We start from the raw sequence: 24,164 nt of genomic DNA, 5'->3' as shown, positions 1-24,164 counted from the left end.
CAAGCTCACTCTCCTTAATATAGGTGTCTGAAATCCATCTTTTAAAAACTTCTCTGAGGAGCTTTCTACCAGTTAGCCTGGGAGATAGCAAGATGAAGAATTGAGTGAGAGAATTTACCCTATACATGCCCTGACTCACCTGAACTCATCACCCATGAGCTGCCAAGCTGACACGCTATGCCACACCAACAGTCCCCAGCAGTTCACTGTTCTTCGCTAGCATTTAGTGGCATGTCCCCCTCTTTAGCTCTACAACTGCTTCTCTATTCACCTGCAGGCGTAAGAAAGTTCCGTTTAGGTCCTGGAAGTGGTTGGACTTGTATACCTACATCTTACCTGGCGCAACAGGTGGCTTTCCACTAAATGATATATGGTTTCTTTGGAAAATGTCCTCTTTTGAGGACAGATGTGAGATGAGTGGTATGTTCTCTCCACTGCTGGCAGCTTCTGGGAGTGAACTGCTGTACTCCTGCAAAAGTATGGTGGTGATTCCACTTGATGCCTTTTCCATTGTGGCTTGATCCGGCGTGTTCCGCTCTCATATTTTTGGTTAAGCTGTGTGCTAAAGCAGTAGGCTTTGCTGCAAGGCTTATTACAATATTAAAAAGAACAAAATCACCGGTATGGTAAGTAGTTGATGTATTTATGTAATTTCAAACTTCTGCTCTTTAAGAAGCTACCATGGCTCAAGCAAGTACAAGACTTTCTGATACTCATCTGGTGGTCATTGAGTGAGCCATCTGTAACAAATTCTGATTTTCATGTGTCTTCACCTGGCAACCAAGAAAGCAACCCATAGACTGCTTGCTGATGTCTGCAGTTCTACAGAGGGCGTGGGCTGGTGGGAGTGTGTCATCTCTTGTGGCTCTGACTGTGCCTCAGTCCAAAAGTGTGATTGTTCTTCTTATGCAAACTTGCTTTAACTTAGCAAGGTCAGGAATATTACAGATGTGACAACATGGGCTTTCACTGTAAGGTGCTCACTGGTTGTCCTTTACGAGTGCTGCGTTGCTGCGGCTAGATACAGTCTTTTTCAGGGTTGGTAGGAAGGGCAGATCCAAAAAGATACTTGGATGCTTATCTCTTTGCGCTTGTGTTAAAATCAATGGGAATTTAAAAGCTTAGGATTTAAATACTTAGAATTTGGAACTATCCCAAGATCCTTGACATCAAAAAGGCGATGGCCTCATTTTATGCAGATGTCCTAGCACTCAAAGGGTGCATAAATTATTGTACCACTTATCAATTTCTCTTTAATGTATTCCTTTCTTATATCTGGGACCCTGTTAATAGAGGAAAAGGATTAAAACGCGTAAAAATAACTTGTATGTAAGTTTCTTTGAGTTGAATTTATATCAGTCAGCCTGTCAGCACTAACATATGGGAAACATACTTTCGCTACCATGCATAGCAGGGGCTAAAAGTGCTGTTCAGACCATGTGCTCAACTCCTACAGAAGAGGGACTTTATATCACTCGTGCAGCCCACTCACAAATTTAAGGGGTGACATCTATGGATTCTGAATATATGGTAACCCAAATATTGATCTTGTTACAGAAAATGTAAAACGGAGGGGGCAAAAAAGATAGAAGATGATCTAGATCAGCAATGAATTCAGTAAACTTTAAATACTACATTAAAAAAAACCAACTTATTGTATTGCCATTGCTATATTGAAATGGTGGTTGTAGAGAATAGAAAATTTTCACATAGCTTTTCTGTATCTTGGGCTAACTTGCAGTAACATATAACATCTCCTTGTATCAATTACTGTAAACTAGTAAAGATCCCTACTGTTTTTGTTTTGTTTTGCTTCCTAAAGCCCCCTGCTGCTGTTGATTACACCTAGATCTGCTACTGATTGGAACTGTTAAAAGGCAAAGATAGTGTGGATGGTTTCTGAATCATTTAATTGTAGAACTAATAAGATGTTTTTGCTGGGACCTAATAAAACAGATCATATTAATAAGTGTGTATACTGTCCATGAAATTTCTGATTGCTTTTTCATAATTTTAGTAGATATGAATGTAAGACTCTTAAGCCCAGAGGGCACATGACGTGCAAGTTTCTTTTTTGAATATTACTGGATGTGGTTTTAAGAAAGAAGTGGGAGCATAAGCTATCCAAGAGCATCATGCAGTAGAGACTTTGCTTTCTGTGAGGTTTTACATTTTTAGTTGTATGTAAATGTTGTGTGGGCATGTTGAATTGAGTAGATAATTACTCAAACAAGATATATTCAGTCTTATGTTAATGCTGCTTTTTTAATAGCTGTATAATACACACTGCACTTGGTGCATGTGAACCTTGAAAAATTGCTTCCTTAATACAGTAATGCTTGCCAAATAATGTCCAAAGTTGGCCTAGAGCTGTGTTGGCTTATCATGAAAGAACCTATTCTCCTTCAATGGTCTGTCAGTGTCCATTCAACCTCTCAGCTCAGGCAAGGTTAAAAAGTAATACATGAATATATACAAGGAGGTCCTAAAATGAAGAAGAATAAAAATAGAACAGTATTTATGAAAGTTAAAATTTGATTTGGTGGCTTTCCTATAATCTCTGTTACATGATTTTTAATTTCTAATGTAAATAATTTTCAAGAATCAAGGTGAGATTTATATTTGGGGAGGACAGGGAGAGAAAGGAGAGAGGAAGGGAGTCTAAAGCTACCTTAATGCCTTGTAAATCTGCAGCAAAACTGATAATCTGATTCCAAGCATCCAGGAAATGATGCTGCAGAGCAGCTCTTGTGTATCTAGGAGGGCATTACACATGGTGGAGAAGTCTGCCCGTTATGACTTGAGATTAACTCACTACTACTTCCCGCGGCTCTGCCAAATTTGTTCCCTTTCCTACATTGATATAATTCCCTCATGTGCTTTGGATAAAGTAGCAGTAAGGGCCCTCTGAGAGACCAGCTGAATCTGCAGTTTCCAAATTGTTCTGCTCTTGTCAGTCCAATCAGCTAGCCTTTTCTGTGCCCAGTCATGTATTTCTTCTCAGTCAGGTCTTTGTCCATGTCACCTACATTTTAAAACAGAGTTTGCATTTTACAATTTTGTTACTTTTGCCTCTGACAGCAAGAACAACTTCTGTTTTCACCCATATTGATTGAGTCATTTTAAATTCCAGTTTCTTTGCTGTTAGCTGAATGTTGTAGGGTCTGAGTTCAGGGAAATTAAATTCTTGTTCATAACAAGTGGGTTTTTTTCATTTGTGAAAGACTTTATGTTATGTTATGAGGAATAAGCTCTCGCAACCCCTTATCTTCTCTTCTTGTTGTCCCTTAGATTAACATTATCTTGTAGTAAAAGGAGTAGCATCCTTTATTCTGCAAAAGTAGTATTTTACCTATATAGTAATGTATATGTTACATTAACACCCCCCCCATACCCACATACACGCGCATTTTTGACTACTTAAAGGCTGGGAGGAAGCAAAGGTTTGAAAAGTCATACCTCATTCTTCTAAGAACATAGTGAGGTACTGGAGAAAACCAGTATCACGTAAAATTAAGTGCTTTGTAAAAAATGTATGCGTACCTGATGCATGCCATAGGTTCGGCATTGGTGCTGGAAGGGGAAGAGCTAATCTCAGTATTGAGTGATGAGGATTGTAGCACAATTTCTGTAGCACACACTATGCATGGAATGTAAAGAGTGTATTAAAGAGTGTTAAACATTAGCTATTGAATACGTGTTCCCTACAAATTTTGGCTTTAAAATCACAAGGCAGCATGATGCTACCTTCAAAAATAAAGGAGCCAATCATCCACTTTGCACTTCAGGAGACTCCTAGTTCCCTTGACGAATTATCCACATTGATTATTTGATTAAAAAAGAATAAAATTACACTGTACTATCTAAAAAGCTTAGTATAGAAGAGAAAAAAAAATCTATGAAAACTGCTTATCTCAAGCAGATAGCTTTCCTTCTGTTTTTCTCTGGTTTCTACAAAGGTAAATGCGTTCATGTCATACTCATTTAATGTACTAACAGCTCTCAGGGTCTGCTTCTTTTCTTTGGTCTGGGTTGTCTTAATTTTCTTCAGCTTATTTTTGCAGAGATTATTTTTTTGCCAGACTAACAGGGGCTGAGAATTTTGAACCATATATTGTAGATAATGGGCAAAATGGTTTCAGTTTTTAAACTGAGATAAAAGATTTGAAAAGTAGATTTCTGTAGCGTTTTCTTTGAGAGGTAAGATTGTGTCAGTCATTCTGTTTACAACTGGAAAAGTATTTCTGTGAATTACTTTTACTTAAAATTGTACCTGCTGGTCCCTTAAAGGCCAGCGGTTGCTCTTACAGATGAATCCTGTAACAAGATTCTGCAACTGGAATTTAGTTTCACTGGAATGACTTATAATGTAATTTATCTCTGAACACATACCTACTCTATTGATAATATGCAGTAGATTATTAGTAGAATTATTTTGAACTGAACCTGTGAAAAAGAACAGGCATGGCTCTTTGCGTGGTTGGTTTTTTTTTTCTCTTTTCATCTTCCCCCATAAAGTGTAAAAAATCCAAGCCAAACAAGAAAAAACTCCAACAAAAAACCTAACCAACCTAAAGGACAGCACACACCCCTCAAAATAGACATGAAACAAAACGAAACAGCATATTGTAATTATTTCGTGCTCGTTGCTGTTTAAAATGTTGGAATTTTTCTCTTTCCTGATACTTTGTTGTAGTACATTAATGTCTTCTAAGGAATGTATAGCTGCGTACTAAAATCAAATAGAAGTGCTAACTGGAAGCTCTCGTTGTGCTTTTCAGAAAGCTTGCACTTCAGATTTCCAAGTGCAGGGAAACAGCAGCAGACCCTTTGTGCTTCTGCAAAGCATTGTAGTATTCTGTACCTTAATCCCTGGCAGCATCACCTCCATTTCTTTGGCTTGTCATCAACATCTCTATCACAGTAAAACTCCAATGCATGTAGCAAGAAACGAAGCGTGTAGGGGAAAAACATAAAGGCTCTTGACTGAAATAGTTCTTTAACTTATTAACAGACAAGTGTGCATGTCAGAAAAACACACTTGTTTGCTGTGAGGATATGCAGTAGCTGATGGGTGAAGAAACAGAAACCTTAATTGCTGCTTGCGTTTAGGTCACTGTTCATTCATTCATTCATTGCTGGAGCTATGAACTATTCATATGTTGCCACAGTATGTTACTTACACACGACTGATGGTGAAGGAAGTAAGAGCTAAGATGCTTCACAGACATCGACATCGGGGGGATTAACATGTCTGCTTCATTAATATATATGTGCATACATTAATGTTGAAGTATTGAACTGTTTCAAATGAGATTAAAAACTCTATCTCTTAAGGTCTGCTATAGACCTTAGAAACATTTAAATTTTTGGCATCAGCCTTACCAGTTTCTTAACCATTTTAGTTTTACTTTGCCAGTGAGGATACGAGTGCAGACAGAGTGCTCATCGCCTGCCTGCTGCCTAGTTTTCTGTTGTTTTTCCTTAGCTAGGTCTGCTCCCTATACTTGCTAGCCATCATTAAGCATATATGAATCTCTGTGGAGTGGCAGGCATGGATTCTGTGAGTGACATTTCTGGCAGCGTTTTCCTTGTATATGGCACTGGGCCTGATTTTCTGAAATTTTAAGCATCTATGATCCCCATTTGCTTCCTCTGAAGCTGTAGGTACTCTGTCCTTTTGGAAAGCATGCTGCTCTGCGCTAAATCTCAGGCAGTTAAGAGATGAGAAAGTCCTGGAAACTTACTTAGCGCTCATGTGACAGCCAGTTCTGTATAGCAGCAAGAATATCGCCTGTGTGAAGGCATTGCCTCTCCTGCTGTATTAGTTACAGATCCAATAATCTGCCCCTGTGAAACTAGGTTTGGAGATCAGTAGTGAATTGTTTAGTAATGTTTATTGGAGCTCTTTAAAATATATTTGCAATGTATAAAACACACTGATACATAGAAGCTCACATTCTAATAAGATTACATTAAGTATCCTAATAAGATCAAGGCTTGAAATTATGTTTTTCTGGATTTGAGTGATATAAATTAATTTTAGTTTAAACCAGTGTCAGTGTTCTTAGATGTTTGTTATAAATACTCCATTTGCAATTTATGTGGGTCTGCATTTAAATACACAAGAAGCATTTTTCTCTTCCTCTCCTTCCAGAATGCAGCAGCTACAGATTATCAAGGCAATGCTGTAATTATTAAACTCAACCAGTAAATTATATAGAGGACAACAGTGGCTGATCACTGAACTCTGCTGGCACTGGCCTTTCACTTCTCATTTAAGTCTATATACTATATAAAAGGAATTTGTTACTATCAGTTTGGATCCCTGGTGGAGGCTAATCCACATCACAAAGCCATTTTGCACAAAAGTGAATTCTTTTCAGGACAACCCTACAAGTACATGCGGACTAAAATATGCAGGAAACTTCCAGTACAGACTAAATTGATTGTTTCTTATAGTAACAGACAGACCAGGGTGAAATATTGGATTACTTCAAAAAGAACCCCACAGTTGTAGTTAATATAATTTCTGTTGGTTCATCCATTCTACTTTTTATTTTATTGCTAATTCTGATTTCTCTATAATCTAATGCACAAAACTAGGGATCTAAAGGACTAACTCAATCTTCAGCTCTTGTGGTTTTCAGTGTTAAAATTTGGTGCATAAAGTCAGGGGAGAAGCTTGGCTAGTCTCAGCATCATGGTATTCCTCTTCTCCTTTAATGGTCTGGTTGGAGGTATCTTTTGGACTCAGATAAATTGTCCTCCAGATGGGCCACACTGGATAAAGATATTAGCTGGTTTATGCCCAAGTACATGTACATGTATAACTAAATTATTTGGTTATAATCACCCTTCCAGGTACACCACCTGCTGTATCAGACTGATACCTAAGATAATATTCAGGAACCAGGCATATTCCTTGCACCTACAGCCAAGAGTTTTTTGTTGTGGGGTTTTGGTTTTTTTTTCTTAAAGTATATTTGCATTTTAGTACACTAGCATGTCTATCAGTGTTTCTATCAGATTTAATTATTTACATATAAAATACAGTATTAAATTTCTTGTTTAGATGTTTCATATTGTACTTCTTAACATATACAGCAGTTCGGAAAATAAGGAGTAACGGTAAAGCATAATTGGCACTGCTGAGTGGCTAGTGTTAAGTGTGAGCTCCCCGTCAAGAAACAGTCTTCACGTCAGCTCTCACAACCTGTCACCTGGCTGGTTTTGTTTATTTCATTGTTTATCTAAAATATAAGTATTTTGGAGAAAACAAAATTTTAGAATTGAGTGCTGTTTTTATTTCTTGCTACCTTTTAATTCACAGAAAGGTAAAGGACTCTCCTATTAGCAAAATTTACCTTGCTAAACCTGATAACATTTCAAGTGCAGAATACAAAAAGCGTAACAACTCTAGAGGAGGTCTCTTTCAGTTTTATGCTTAAATGCCAAAGTTTTATGTGCAGTATAACAGTGGGGAAGAGTTGATTCATTGCATTTACCAATGACTGCCTAACATTTCCCTCTGTCCTGTCCAAATACAGCTGAGTATGTTTTTAAGGATGCCTCAGCTTAAGAAAAAACAGAGCATTTCACTGTCCATTTGGCATGAAGCAGTAGATCCAGTATAAAGTTAATTCTGCACTTGAAGTTCTCCAGAGTGTCGGGCATGGATCTTGTGAAATTCTTTACTACTTTGCTTAAAGACTTTATCCTGAGCTATGGAGCAAGAATAGTAATGACCTTCAAACTCAATTTTCAAATATTCAGTTTACACTCTAAGCTAGAAAATCCTCTTCAGTTTCTTGAATCCACCTGACTCATTATCAAGTAAGCAATTTGTGGTAAATTTTTTGTGAATTTATTATTTGTTTCTTTCAAAAAATTGTTTCTCTGACAGTGTGCAAGAAATAGTTTAATTCATATTTTTTCATTATGAGAGGCTAAGAGTGTTAGCATTCGTGTCTCTATAAACATATTTAAAATTTCAGGGAGAGTTTAAATATTTATGAAAATATAAAAGGTAACGTAAAAATAATATGTTTGTCTTGGAAACTTGTGGCCAGAACTTATCTGCACATAAATTACTTTCGGGAAAAGAGAGGAGCATACTTACAGTCAGTTTTAATATTTTTAATGGTTTTCACTTTTTACTTTGCAGATTATATAAAGCCTTCAAATATTAATATATATTCAAGATTAGGGATTTATAAGCTTCTTCCGTTTACCATACATTGCTTGTCCGTGAAATTTTCATGGTCTTCTGATTCTTCTGAACCGTAGTTATTGTGCATGCAAATAGACAGCTGATGCTGCTGGTAACTTTTCATCACATAAATAAGTGAAACTCTTGGCCCAAAGATGGCAAAAACCATTCACTTCTTCAAAAATAGCCTGCAACTGGAAGGCATACATGCTGCAGGAAAAACTTCCTTTTTTCTGACGGTTTTGATTTCATGATTATTGATGTTCTGATATTGGAAGCATGCTGACTTTAAGTACTTGTCCTTGTCACATATCTTTGTTTTTTCTGAGGTCTTTAGCTTGTTTTGAAAGAAGCTCAATATTTCATATGGATAGTATATCCGGCTATAGATAATATATCTGAAAAAGTCATGGTGGTGGAATTATTTCATCATTATATAATTTGGGAGGGGTTGTTTTGAAAGAAACTCTCTGGTTCATTTATATAATTTAACTGTTGTTCTAGTGTCTGTGTAAAGAAAGACTTTAAATTCATTCTTTACTCTTCTTCTCAGAAGTGCATTGGATATGACTGAACTGTGCTTCCCTATCCTGTAGTGAGGCTCTTTGTGTGATTTTGCACTGACACTTTGGAAAAGACTTAATTGTTATTCTATCCTTTCTTACATTCTGGTGTGATACAAAGCATTACAAACAGACCTTTCTTATCAGAAAGCCATCAATAGAAAAGGTGGATATTCTTGAAACTAATTTTACCTTACTTTTTGTACTTGGACTGTTTCTTCAGTGCTTGTAAAGCAAGGCTAGATATTCTAATACGGTGCTTCCTCCTTTAAATGTAGACAGATTTTTTTTCCCGAAGTAGATACTTAATAGCTATCCCGCATGGAAAATATTCAAGGGTTTCAAGGAATAGCTGTAGCAATTGCAGGAGAAGTGTATAAATTACCATCTCTTTTGGGTTTTTTCCCCCTCTCAGTACAACTCTTACTATAATTAGCCAGCATTTAACAGCAAATGTTTGCTTTGGTTAAATTATTCAGAACATTTATTTTACTTGTCAAAGGTTAGATCAGGTTGTTGTTTGAACTGGTAATTAAATGCAGCCTAATACACTGTCATATTTTTATGCACTATCAGCCCTGTTTCCTCCTTACTCTGTATAATTTTAAAGTGTTCAGGGTTGACATGTAGGTTTCCAACTCAAATCCTGTTTTCTTGTAAAGAAGCCCTTTAAGACTTTACTTCCATGTTTTATTGTACATGTGTATGCTTAGGAAAATAGGGATTAAGGTTGTTTGGAATATCATACGTACGTACAGACTTCGTTGTCACAAAAGAAGTGAAAGCCCTTTGAAAATTTTTATTTGCATGTTTCAATAAGTCATTGCACAGCATCTGGTATGTATTAATTATTTTTCAGGGATGAAGGTAAAGTATACAAGTGCAGACCTCTCCTTTACTAACTGAATACCTACAAGTCACAGTAACATGCAGTATATTTAAATTAGATTCCTAAATCTTCACTGGAAATATGCATGATACTGAGATATAGAATGGTGCTTAATAAATAATTATATAGTTGCCTCAGATGAGCAAACAAAACTAAAAAGCCTCAAGGTCAGCACTTCTCGTGAATCCAGAGCAGTGGCTCTGTACGTGTACATTAGAGCACTGAGGCTGGCTCTCCAGCATAATAAAATCAATGGGAGTCCTCTGTAGTCTCTCATGACAGTTCAGAAACTGTTTTTTTACACACTTATATTACACAGCCTTTTAATTGAATTCTCATATATATAATGTGTCCATTCCTTTTTTTTATTTCAGCTATGTATGCTTATTTTCTCAGTCAAATTTGTAGAAAGAATAAATTATAGGGCTTTTTAAAAAAAGTTTATGCTCCTAGGCCTAATATTGTCCGATGCCTATGAAAGGAAGAAAGTCGCTGTCCAGTTAAAAAAGAAATAAGCACCAAAGAGGATCATCATTTCAGCAATCTTTTCTTTCCTACCATGTATAGACAAGTATTCCTGCCTTCTCCAGTGCCTTTGTGTTACAGCTTTCTCTTCATTGGACTATCAGTGATATGTATACATTTCAACCTAGCTTATTTCGCAGCATTTCTAAAACATTTTTGAAAAATCCTACTTATTGTACTTAATGCATTGAAAGTGCAGTTTTGAAAGTCTCACAGTTCTGCAAATCAGAACTACGTTGATTCGTAGCCTTGTTAAGAAACAATTCAGACTTGACGGTAGTGAAATCCTAATTTACCTGCTGTCATGGTGATCCCCCTCAGCAGTTTGAAAAGCTGAGATAGGAATAAGGGCAAACCATATACGCACTATATTAAAAAGCCAAAATCCACACCTTAGTTCCCGCACATGTGCTCTCAGAGTAGCAGAATTGATTATTATTTTTTACCTTTTCCTACTCGTAACCTGGTTTTGTCATAAAACCAGCATAGGCCACCATGGGCCACAAGGTAGAAAGATACAATAAAAATAGAGTTAAAAGTGAAGTGTATTCTTGATTATAATTATAGCATGACACTAAAGAAACTCGATGTATGGTGTTCAATTTAGTATTTTGCAGCTTGTTAAATTTTTATGCTTCATGGTTGTAGGAGGTAGCTAAAAACAAGAGAATATACTGTGCTCTTACAGAAATTATTTTGACCTCTAGGTAAAGTACATTTATTTGTGTATACGTCATCTGAACTGTGAGCCGTTTTGATTGATGTAGTAGATTGCATATACATATGGCATACAGAGGACCTAGGTTAGGGTAAAGTTCTGGGCTCTTCCATGATGGACTGTCTAAATATAAACTAGAATCAAAATGACGAAATTGATTTTAAGTTGTACAGAACTGCCATTCGGGTGTAAGTCTTGGGATGGATATGACAGACTGTGTGCCTTTAATTAGGAAAACGGATCTTAGGTTGTATAATTGCTGTATTAAAATTTAAGAAGTATTCACACATTGGTTTGCACTGTGACTACTATTGATGGGAATGAAAGCTGGTACAGTTGTTCCACATGGTATCTTTAAGACCATTGATAGTATGAATCAGAAGAAGAGTTTTGACAGCATGGCACATATCCGTGAAAACAGCCGTTTGTAGGAAATAATAAGTTTAAAAGTTTAGCATATAATGTTAGGGTATAGATAAGGTCTAAAGCGTTTTATCCATAAACTGGGGAGTTTGGCAATACTTCGATCGTAAAAGAAACAAGCCAACAAACCCAAAAGCTCCATTCTTTTCTTGCACATCTCTCATGAACCTTCCTACTGGCTTTGTGAAAAAGAATGCAAACAGTTTTAGTTAAAATATTCTTTAGCCTTCTGTGTTACCTTTTAAAAGCCAAGCTGTGTGTATGTCTCTGGAGGGTGGGACCACGTTCTTCATCTGCTGTTTCTGAGATTAGTGCAGTGAAAGAGCTCCACTAAATACAGAGACGATCTTGAATTTAAAGGAGGTGAGGAAATATTCTTTCTAGGAGGCTAACTTCATATAGATATACTAGATGACATTTTTTTTAGAAATAACATTTTATGTTAAAAATGCTGTGTTCAGTTATTTGAATGGATGAGGGGAGTCTTATGTGGGGTTCTTTGGGAGAAGGAAAGCTGACTTGGAGTAGCATAGTGAAGGAGTGATTTTCTGTCTCTAAATAATTTCATTTCAATTATCTTTATGTTTTGGCTTTCGTTTCCGATACGATGCTGTCAAAACCGCTAAACCAAAAATGACGAATAATGTTAAAGTTATCTGGGTTTGCTGTATTCAGTGATTTGCTTACAAATGTGACTGCTAAAACAGAACAGGATTTCCTTTTTTCTTCCACAGTGAAGAACAAGAACTTCCCAAGCACAGGAGTTTGGATGAGTAGGCAGAGGATCTGGTGCCTGCCTGAGAAATCCTTAAGCTTCAAGCCTTCCTGGCAACAGGTGGAATTGCAATATGTGTTTGTCAGAGAATAGTCATCTCAACTAGGCAATCTCTGTCTGTCACCTCTCCTTTGAAGAAAGATCTGTCCCCTCGGTCAACTTTTTCCTCCTTTTCCATCAGGAAGCTAAGAACACCTGCTACTGCCATCTTATATCTTCCTTTTAGGAGAAAAAGAAAGATGAATAATACATGACAGACCACAATTTCAAAAGTAACTACTAATTTTAGGTGCACCAAGATGCACAGCCTTACTATTAAGTAAGACAGAAAAGTGAGAACAGATCCCACCTATATACTCTATGCTTGGTTTCTTTGCATTTACTTCTGGATTCAGTTCAAAATTCGCATTTCATTCTTCTTAATATGCTAAGTGGTCCATAGCCTGGCCATTGTTAGGTCACTTCTCTACATGAACTATGTCTCATGTCACTTCTCTGTCTCAACTATTACTAGAAATGCAACAACATAGTAAAAAGAACATTTTCTAGGCTTTTGCATGTGACCAGTTTAGAATGAGGTCATACAGTATGCAGCAGGAAAAAAAGTCGGAAAGATACCTTTTTTCAAATGGATATTTCATGTGCTTGGAGAGAAAGAAAATAATAAAATCGGGCAGAAGGACAGGGTAAAAAAAAAAAAAAAAATTTGGAAGGAAGTATGTGAAAACCGCTATTTTGTCCAGAAGGATTCACATTGTTAATGCTATCATGATTTGTATGTTAAATATTCTCAAAAAGTCATACTGGACCATCTAAGAAAACTGTCTGCAAAGGCTTTCTGAAAACAATAGGAAAAATTTAATCAAGGACATTTCTAACCATCTCTTGTTTACATCTGTTATATTTTTTTAATAAAATGGGCTTAAAAGCTTAGCCTCAAAGGTGTTGCAAGCTTTCCGTAAAGTATAATGACAGCTGTGTTCCAGTACAATTCTTCAAATCTATTCAGTTTTGTGGGAATTCCATTTCCTTTTTCTTGGTTACGTACAAGAAAACTTGGTATTCAGACAACACTGGGAGATTAAGCCATGCCATAGTGGTCGGTGAATTACAGAGAGCACTCATCTAAGCCTAACATATTTAGGAGGCATCAGTCTATTGATTGCCTATTAAAAAATCAAAAAGCTTTGGAGAATCTGCCTGGTCTGCTCTTATTCCCCAGAGCAAAAGAGCATATACAATTCCCAGGGCTACTAATCCCTTAGCCTACTACTTCTGGTCTTGTTTAAGATCTTGCCCTGCTACTTATGTGTTGTCTTAAGAATGTCATGCGAAACCAGGCTTCTGCTTCTTGCTGCGTAGTGTGTGCTGGCCCATTTCTAAAGCAAAATAAACCCAGGACCTGGGGTAAAGAAAATAGAACTTGTTGGTGACAGATGTTTCTGCTGAGACAAATTCATTGCCAAAACAAAAAGCCCTTTTAACTCATAAATTGCAACTTGCTTTTATTAATATTTTCCCCTTTAAACAGCGTATTTTGTCATTATTTTTTAATTATGTTATGGATTCTTATTGTTACTGTGAATTTTAGGGTACGTTTCTAAAGTTTTCCAGAATAAAATATTTGGTTTTTTGTAGCCAGACTTCTGTTCCACTAAAACCTTGAAAAGTACTGCTTTCCTACTTGCTGTTTAAGACTTGCGTCTGTATCAGGTTTTGAGCCAGTACAGCCAGTGTGTGTTTGATGCACCATGCTGCTTGTGCTGGTGACTTCTATGCCTGTGTTTTACATGCTCTGGCAAGAAGCAGGGACTGCAGAAAATATTTTAGGAGGAATAAATGCCTCTAAGTAACAGCGCATTATAGAAATCATTATGTTACAGTGGCCTTGCCTGCCTAGCTTCTCTGTGTCTGAAGGCTTCAGCAAGACTACTTGTTCCCTTGACAGTTTGACATGTACAGGAAAGCATAGAAAATTCCGTCCAGCTGCTCAGAAATTTGACTGGAAAATATGAGAGTGGGAAGGGACAGGAAAATAAGTTCTAACAGGTAATGCTGTATTAAGAGATCAAATTATTAAAGAAGGAAGAGTATCGCACTATAATTTTCTCCAAGTTATAATATTACTAATCTTGGCAGAAATTAGCCCTAAGGGTTCCTGAACACCAGAAGCAACTGTTGCATCAGGATGTGCTGAGCAGCAGAGTTCATTGTCTACAAAAGGAAGAACTTGCCTTGTCATCTTTTTAGTAGCATGGAATACGGTGGTACATTCCTACTAAAAAGAAGAGTAAAATGTTACTCACAGCAGTAGTGATACTGTGGTATACAGTGCTTTCATGCAGTCAACTGCCTGCTAAGGTTAGCAGGTTTCATCTATACCTTGGGTTTCCAAGTGTTAGTGGGTTCCTTTGCTTGAGGTATATTATTTCATTTTATCTAGTTACTGCTGTTTGAAATTCACCACATCCTAGGTATGAATAAATATTCGGCAAAAATACTGAGCCCCTAGAGTGGCTCCTAAGCATCCTGCTTTTGTTTCTCCTGATGTGGCAAGGCTGAAGAGAAACTGTAAGTAGGCAGCACGTGACATGAATACTGTGCCTTGCATAGAGTATGTCTTGAGACTGAGCATTTGGGTATGAGAGGGAACATTCATGGGAAACTTCAGCATAGGGGTAGCCCTACTCTGAAGCTGTTTTTCCTCTGAGTATGGCTTTTAGACATACTCAGGTAAGCCACTGCTCCCGTTGGCAGAAGTGATGGGAAAGCCTTGCAATCGGCATTCATTGCACTGCCACTGAATTAGATTTCAGACAGCACCTTGTCTTTTGCTCTCTTCCTGCACCTGGTTTTCCTCTGCAACTGTGCCCATTTGAATTCACTCATAAGGATTGGATCGCATAGGTGAATGTGGGTTGTGGTTCTTCATGCTAGGTGGAAGCTTAATTGTAAGATAAGAAAAAAATTCTGTCTCTCTCTGCTCCTTTAAAAGTGCCTATGAAATTGTCCTTTTCCTTAGCAAGCAGGGTTTACACCAGCTTGCTTTGTGCCTCAGCATGAGACCGTGCTGCCTTAGCATCTGCATATCTAGAAGAGAAAACTAGAAGAGAAATATTTGATGTAAATGCCTCTGTGCGTGCATGAACATGCTGGTGTTTCTATAAAAATTCTGTCAACCCCTGTAGGAAACTGTTTTCTAAAAATAGTGAAAGAATAAAGGCTGAATCCTAGATTAATTGCTTACTACTTTAAAGCTGTGATATCCTAGAAACTTATTTCATTGAATACACTTTTAGTGTCTAAGCAAGTTACTATCATTTTGGGTAAGGCTGCAGGCTAAGCTGCCATTTTTTCCAGTTCAATGTTTTGATGATTTCTTTCAGTCTTGACATTCTTTGGCCCTTTGAGTTACACATGTATTACTAAAACATAAAGTGAGTAGCATAGCATGGTGCCTCTGTGTTCCTGAAAGTAAAACTCTTAAATACTTAAAAGCAGTAATTTCCATACCATAAACAGCAGTAAACTACTTTAGTCTCTTAACTATCTTTGGAAGGACAAAGCTTTAATTTAAATTATGTTGAATTGTTTTGTAACCAGGTAGATAAAATATATTCAAAAATAAACAAGGAATTTCTTTCATTTAATAGGTTCCCAATTGTTTGAATTATTTTAATATGAAGAGGATTTTCAGCACTTATAGATTACTGTAAGAAAAGGGAGTAGCTTCATAGTTGAATGATGTACAGATTTGAAATCTTACTGCATTTTTCCTTTCCCTCCCTCCCATCTTCCTTTCACTAGAGTAAAGCATCCAGTTTCTTTCAGTCTTGTGCCATACATGATAGTTTCTAGGCTCTTGATGCTCTTCTCTGGACTGCAACAGCTAGTTATTGTCCTTCTGTGCTAAAGATGGACACACTATTGCAGCTCAGGCCTTACCAGCATCAGATGATGGAAGCGGATTTACACATCTCATTTTTTTCTACTTGTTTAGGCTATTTTGAAGTAATATGATATTGTCAACTCACTTTCAAATTATGATCCACTTGCCCATATCATTTCCATCACAACTGCTTCATAACTAGTTGCTCTTCATCTTGTGTTTTTGTAGTTGATTATTCTAACCAAGTGCAAGATCTTAAATGGTCTTGGTTAGAATTTACTCTTTTGGCAGGATAGCTTCTACCTATATGAGTTGACTGACCTGGTTCCATGTGGATGCTTGTGCCAGTGGTGGGAAAGTGGCACAGGGGTAACATTGGTCAGTCAGGCGGAGGAGGAGGAGGAGAAGGATGGGACTACCTGCTTTGACAACAGTATCAATTAAATCAAAACTACTGCGTGAAATTATCTTAAACTGAGTTGTATGTGATGACTTGAAAAGAACTGATTTAGCTAGTTCTTTAATCTTTTTCTCCGAGCTAATGCTTATATTGTTTAAATAGTGCTATGTTTGTTAGCCATCTGATTTGGAACTGAAACTTAGGCAAAAGTGAAGCAGAAAACACTTCACCTCCCTTGTCATCTTTGATAACTCTCCCTGTCCTTTAAATAGCAGATCAAATCTTCTCATGGTTCTCTTCTAGCTACTATTGTGTGCATATGGGTATCCTTGAACGATGCGTAATGTTCTGTTCCTGTTCCTTGTGTTCCTTATTAATTGTATCTTATTTGTCTTTTGCCTTTCTGATTTGACCATATAACTTTTGTGCTTATTTATACTCAACCTAGATTATATGACCTAATTTTTGCTTTGCATGCTTCCTCCTTACACTTTGGTTCACTGAAGTTTGTGGTTTAGCCAAGTTCATGTCATTGCCTTTTCTGTCCCCCCTCTGCGTCAGGGTAGCTTACACATGATAAAGATAGGTCTCTTAGAGAGTTGGCCAACTTACCTGAATTCCTGTTTCTGGTTTTGTTTCTAGCCTAAAAGTTGAAATTTGCTTTGTTGAAATCTTGTTCCTTTTATTATAGTGGGCTTTTTGCCTCCTTCCTTTCCTAGGAATCATGAACTTCATCCTGCTAAGACCACTTCCATTTGAACTTTTCATATTTCTGTTTTGAGCTGATTTGTGTTTGTGGCTTAGAATCCAGTTCAGTTTAATTCAGTAACCTACCCATCTGCTTTTTACTCCTCCTGCTTTAAAACAAAATGCAAACCAATTAAATAAAAACTCCCTTTCACCAGTATACTCCAAGAACTTACTGGACAGCCAGTGTCCAGCTAGATTCCTTTTCCAGTGTGTGTCTTCTATGAGTGTTGTAGTTTTCTCTCTCACCATCTTTTATTAACCCAATTTTCAACATCTCCTACCTCCTCAATTTCAGAGTAAGTGCAGGTAACCTCTGTTTACAAGGCAGCAGTCTCTTTTGACTGACATACTCTTTCTGAGTAAATAATAATTTTTCTTTTTGAGGTGAGACCATACTGAACACAAAACTAGTACTGGGTATTTAAGATGGTTGATGATGTTTATACATTTATTGTCACCATTTTCAATGCAGAAAAGAGAAACTGTTTCATCATAAATGTCAAATGTCACTATTCATAGCATTAGACCTTGGGAACCATTGTTACCAAGGTTGGTAGGGCGCTATGGGTATTGAATGTAGTAGTCAGCATTACATAAGGATTTCAATCTTCTCTGCTTTCTTCAAGTTTTTCTTCCCTAGTCAAACTAGCGTATCTTACAGAAACACGTAAACTCAAGAAAACTGTAAGCTAGCAACTGCATGAACTGGTTCCCTACTTCAAACAAGTATGTGGAAGATTTCCTGCCTTCCAAATTAAGAGAATATAAAGTGTTTACTTATGATAAAGTTTTGTGTTTTTTTTTTTTAACTTCTATCTTAAAAAAGTTTTTAACTATCATGTGAATTACCAAGATTGTCATCGTCCCAGACTGTTTGTGTTGCTTCTTATCCCTGACATTTTAATCCACTACTGAATTTATACTTTGCATGTTTTAGTACTGGTATGACATGAAAGTTGTAGGGTTAAATCTGTAGACAGTGCTTTAGAGCTCCTATGATAATTGTTCTTAGGTATGTATTCCTTTACTGTGGCTCTTGAGACAACTATTTAATAGACAACATTTGAATAATACAAATGTGCGGTTGGTAAAAATGGATTAGGGTTTCAGGGTGGTACCAATGGGTGATATTTAATATTGAATGACATGTATTAAGACAAATGCTTTTATATATAATTTATTTGGCATTGTAAATGCATTTATCTTGTGAGATACAGACCCCCTGTTGCCACATGTAGTATTCTGGAAAGGTTTGGAGTAAATAAATAATAAAACCACTTTGATATACAATCTAACAATATTAAATATTAAGACTTTCACATGATTGATTTTAATACTTAATTAACTTATTTAAAGTCCAATGTAACTCTGTTTTTGTATTAAAGATCAGACAGGCAGAAGTTAAAATGCAGGAAATGTTATTAAATGAGACAAAATTAATTGCATTTCATGATCATCAGACTCACTGGCTGTTAACCTGTCCATCAGTGGTATGATCTTGTTTGTTTTGTTCCGGACCCCAGCTGAGGTTAATGTTAATCTGCTCTACCATGTCAGTCCATTTTTATGTTTGCATCATTCTATTTTAATGATACATAATCTGATACATTTTATAAAAGAAAACAGACTTGCTTTATGCTATCTAAAGTTTGTCAAATAGTGCACTTTTCTTCTGACTTAGTAAGCATTCCTCCTAAGGCATGTTTCTTCAGTGGATGCTAGCAGCCTCTGGAAGCAGCTAAGTACAAACCCTAGCTAGTTTTAAACTGCTGGTGGTGGGTCTTGTTGTTGGTTTTTTGTTGTTGTTGTTGTTTGGGGTTTGGGTTTGGTTTTTTTTTTTTTTTGGAGGCACTTGAAATAGTTAGTATCTTCTGTATTTAAATGGAGGTGGTGGTAGTAAAGGGCTCAAGTGATGGAGAGTAGAGGAGCTCAGTGCTATGAGATAGGTGGTCCATGTGGCCTGAATAAAAATCACTCCCAGAGTAAAGAATAAAGCGGTGAATAATACAGGTTGGAACAAAATTTTCAAAACTGCCTGTTAATGAGTGTCTTAGTCGATAGTATGCAGCTTGAAACATATCAAGTGATCCTCATTTACCAAAGTTCACTAAGTTCATTCTCAGGATTGTCTCCTACTCAACCCTCTATTTGAGGAAAGGATGACTTTTTGTTTGTTTGTTTGTCCTTTCCTAGATTAGGAGGAACAATTTAAGGCTCAGGAGATTTAGCCAGTGAAAGAAAACCCAGAGTCTGGAACCATTTCTAGAATATTTGCAAGTTACCTGTAGTTCATTGCTTTAAATAAAACACAATGCATGTTTATTCTCCTAATACTTAATACCTTATCTACTTTAAAATGTTTTCACGTTCTGGAGAATCCTCGCTAACATGCTTGATTACTTCATAAGCTGCAAATGAGGGGCAGAGTTGTGAACCCTCATAACATGATGCTGTCAAACTTAACAAAACATGCATAAGACCATTACCACATCAGGCATTTGCTTTTAGTCAGGTCGTTTTAATCAATTTGACTTCACAGGGCAGCTAATTTATCACTTAGCTAAACAAGTATTTCCTCTACTTGTCATCAATTTAAGTAATTAAAATAGTAAACTTTGCTATATGGCATGAAATAAAGGCCCAAAGATAATTTGGATAAGGTGGTTGATACAATCTAATAGAATGAATGCAAAATATTATTTAAATACTTTGGTATGCTTCAGTAGTTTTCAGAAATGTCATATTCTGGTAGCTTTGCGTGTACTGATATAAACTGATTTTTATTTTTAGCATATCTAAGATTAAACAGCGTTGTTCAGCTTCTTCCTCAGTGTTAGTGGGTTCTCTTTTTCCTTTTTTTGAGCATAAGATATTTTGCTTGATCATTTGGAGGTAGGAGGATGTCAGAAAGCAGGTAGTGGGGCAAGTGCTACAATTTCTGCCCTGGCCGTGAGTACCTCCTCATTTCACCACTGGGGTGGGAAGAGGTGGGAAATGGGTGTTGTAAAAGCTCAGAATTGCCTAATTCTTTTTCACCAACTCAGTTACACCTTCAAAGTATCCTTTGTGAGACTGATTATATTTTCTAGTTTTGCCAAACAGTATGAATGTTCTTCACATCTTAAAAGTTAATTTTGATATGTTTTGGTGTGCTTTGTAGTTTAAGTAGATAATTTTTAAAAGTCTATATAAACAGTGATGATTAAGGGAAACATTTTAGATTAAGTATTTTAGGGTTTTTTAAATTGAAATAATTCAGTAACTGTTTTTGAAACAATGCTTGTTATCCATAAACTGCTCCTTTGAATACTGAATATTTGTATTCAATATCTGTTGCAAATGAGAGGTAAATTAATGTCTTATGACTTGAAATAAGGTACAGTAGTCATGTTCAACTGTGCTGTATTTTGTTTATGAAATACTGATTTTAAATTTATCAACATTTTTGAGATTAGGATGGCCTTGCCACTTGCTCTCATGGTAGTGAACAGCCTCACTGCTAAAAGAACTTTATAAAGTTTGTTATTGTTTTGAGATTTTCATCACCTAACTGAACATTCATTGTAATCAGTTTATTATATGAAAGTTTATTATAATCTTATTAAAGATGACTCCGCTGTTTTGTACAGTTCTGGTTATAGCAGTATACTTTTATGGGTTTTGTGACACATGTTTTTGCCATGTTTTGCCCAAATACAGTCCAGATGTGACTGGTGCTTCCATTGGCAGTTCAGCTAATGATAGAAGCATATCTCAGACTCTCAGACTTTCATTTTTGTCTTGTATTTCTAGCTAGATAGATATGACTTATGCATATTAATGGAAGATGAAGTATGGCTGAGCTGAGGCTGTTGCCACTGACAATCTGATGAAGAAGTGGTTTTCATTTTGAATGTTTTAAACGTTATTTTTCTCACAGATTTGTATACAGGAAGAATGAAAATGCTGATGAAGGCATGACCATGTAAGAAAGACTGATTTATGGGAAGAGGTGGTAGAAATAATATCATATGTCAGAGCAGGTAATATGGAAGGCAAAAAATTTGTAAAATCTCAGATGCACAAACCCCTTCATGACTAAAAAAGCAGGAGCAGACTTCAAAGCTAAGTACTCACTGAGAACAAGAAGAGTTCTCTGAATTTGGATGGGTATGTTACATCAGACTAATACAACAAGCTGTTGATCCCTGCTGTGTAGAAAGGGGTTGTTAGTAAGGTAGATCTTAGTAAACATTAGTTAAGTTTGTCCTAATGGAAACAGGTTGTTGTTTTATGAACTATGGAATATGGAGGAGGTCACGGGGAGAGAGGATGATGTGCTATAAGCAAGTGTCTCCATAGAGTCCCTTTAATATCCAGTGGAGTTCTGTGTTAGAGTCAGTAAGCCTACGTTTCGACGGATTTTTGGTGTCCATTAAGAACCTGGGCTGTCAGGTCACAGATGTACTGATAAGCTGCCTTTACTGGAAGGCAGACTGGATTCGCTCCACGTGTGTTGGCTGGTGAGGAGCAGACCTGTGATGCTGTCCTGGGTGATATGTGAGGGCTCCCCCTGCTCATGTACTTAAGGAGAGTAGCCAGACAAAGAGTTCATATGCCTATGTTTTCCTTGGGTTCATGGGTGGATTAGTGTCTCTTTTCATTCCCCTAAATGGATAAATGTTTCATATGCAGCCTTAATGATTTTTTCATGTATATTAAAGAATAGTTGAACTCCCAGTGCTGGGAAGGGAGTCTTTGGGGTTTTTAGCCCTTCATCTTTGGGGGGGACTGCGGGGGGGGACTGCGGGGGGCGGGGGGGATATCAAGTGATAAGAAAGTCACTTCTAGCTTTCACTGAGATGTTAGGGTATAACTACAAAGTCAGTATCAAGTCTTGTAATTCAATATAATAATTGAATTTCAGATTTTTATAACATTTTCATTGTTTCACATTGAGAATGTATTTAAATTGCATCTTATTTAATATGAACAATATGTTATAGGCCATTACAAATCAACCACAAACCTGTAAAGAATTAATCTGTCTCAGAGTAAGATCCCAAGTGTAATCATAATTGTTTAATAGTTCTCTTTGCTCTTTGTTAGAAGAGCTGAAAAGAACTTAAGCATAAAACTGTAAAGAAAATTGCTTGGACTAAGGAGTGACAAGACTAATAGGTAGTGATATTTTTTTAACACTAATCAAATGTATCCATAAACAAACACAAGTAACTGATTAAATCACTGTGCAAGTATCAAAAGTAAATCTATTCAGCTGCTTAAAACTGCTCTAACCGTCTGTAAAATAAATTATGGCTCTTATATGTCGTAAAGGCATGGCATTTGGGGAGTATTTGACTAAAGAGAAGGTGGATGCAGAACAGAAGAATATCAAAGAACAAACTTACTAGAGCTAATTTCAAACCATGTTATGGATGCAAGACAATGTAAGTCTGAAGCATATTGTGTCTTCAAGTGGTGGCTGCTAAAAGTACAGAGGCTGGTAAGGTCATTTTGTGCCTCGTTCTCAGTCTGAAAAGCACTTGGGGTTGTGCCTTGGTCAGATTGTGTAGCAATGTCTGAAGGACCATAAAACCAAAAAGTTAAACTCTGGCAGCACAGTTTGAAATAAGCTTGTCATTTTTATGAAGACAAAATAACCAGATCGATAGAAGGGTACTTACAATGATATAGCAAAGGGAACAAAATTAGCAACTAAAATTCCATCAGGACAGAATTATAAACATCTCTTTCTGCAAAGTGGTTTGTTTTTTTTTAAAGTAAATTCTTTAAAGTTTTTCTTTTTTTTTTTTTAAAGCTATCAGGTAGTTATAAAATCTCTATATTATGTAGCCATAAGACTGCAGGTAAACATTGGAATGTTGTTTAAGTGTCTAGCAAGTTTATAAATGTTTTTCTCCAAGTTACCATTCATGTATTTTTCAAGATCATGGTTTAGAAATTACATAGGAAACACATGATGTGTACTTGCATTCATAATACGTTTTGTTGAGCTAGTACAAAGAGTTGTTCAAGGCAGTCTGTGTTTTAGTGGTGTGTTTTATCATATGATTTTATGATTGTAATAATTTGACATAGAGGTATACCACTGCAAAGGCAGGAAGGCAGTCCTACCTTCCCTCAGGTCTTGGCTCTCTGTTTCTTGGAGCTTCAGATGTTCCCTTCTAGCTAAAAAGTAGCGAGAAATGATGGTGTGATCATTTCAGCACCACACTTATACAGGTGCTGGGGCAAATAAAGGACAAAACCCTCAAGGAATAAGCCCAAGGTGGTCTCTGACCACCACATCTCCCACAGGCCTTCTCTGTTTGTGAACAGGAGGTCAAGCGAGGCACCTCCCCTGGTAGACTCTCTTAACAGCTGTGTCAGGAAGTTGTCTTCCACACACTCGAGGAACCTCCTAGACTGTTTCCTCTCTCCTGTGTTGTATTTCCAGCTGACATCTGGTATGTTGAAGTCCCCCACAAGAACAATGGCTACCAATTATGAGACTTCTGCCAGCTGCTTGTAGAATGCTTCATCTACCTCTTTGTCCTGGTTAGGTGGTCTGTAACAGATGCCCAGCAGGATATCTGCCTGTTGGCCTTCCCCTCATCCTTACCCATAAGCACTTGACCTTATCATCACAATCGTTGAGCTCTAACACTCCCTAACATACAGAGTCACCCCACTGCCTCTCCTTCCTTGCCTATCCCTTCTGAAGAGCTTATAGCCATCCACTGCAGCGCACCAGTCATAAGACTCATTCCACCATGTCTCTGCGATGGCGACTAACTCATAGCTATTCCTCTGCGCAATGGCTTCCAGCCCCTCCTCTTTGTTGCCCATGCTGCCTGCATTGGTGTAGATGCACTTGAGCTGGGCTATCTATTTCACCCCCAACCTCAGCATGCCACCTCAAGGCTCCTCCTTAGTGGGCCTGGCTACATCCCCCTCCCACTTTGAACCTAGTTTAAAGCCCTCTTGATGAGCTTCGTGAACTCATGAGCAAGAATCGTTTTCCCCCTTTGAGACGGG

At 37.1% G+C, this 24,164-nt stretch overlaps 1 protein-coding gene across 6 annotated transcripts in view; it reads left to right on the top strand.

Annotated features, from left to right (window-relative positions):
• Nucleotides 1–24,164, top strand: part of TBC1D5 (TBC1 domain family member 5) — a 321,595-nt gene that overhangs the window by 100,597 nt on the left and 196,834 nt on the right. For 3 of the 6 annotated variants that reach the window (XM_075083192.1, XM_075083193.1, XM_075083194.1), the window contains one exon: nucleotides 12,065–12,165. The exons of the other annotated variants lie outside the window; for them this stretch is intronic. In XM_075083192.1, coding sequence (XP_074939293.1) covers nucleotides 12,100–12,165 — 66 coding nt within the window. In that variant the 5' untranslated portion in view covers nucleotides 12,065–12,099. The remainder of the gene's footprint in view (nucleotides 1–12,064; nucleotides 12,166–24,164) is intronic. 6 annotated transcript variants of the gene reach the window in all.

The sequence above is a fragment of the Phalacrocorax aristotelis genome, chromosome 2 (genome assembly GCF_949628215.1).
Source record: "Phalacrocorax aristotelis chromosome 2, bGulAri2.1, whole genome shotgun sequence".
NCBI lineage: Eukaryota > Metazoa > Chordata > Aves > Suliformes > Phalacrocoracidae > Phalacrocorax > Phalacrocorax aristotelis.
The sequence above is the reverse complement of the archived record's forward strand: the minus strand, read 5'-3'. Positions and strand labels throughout refer to the sequence as shown.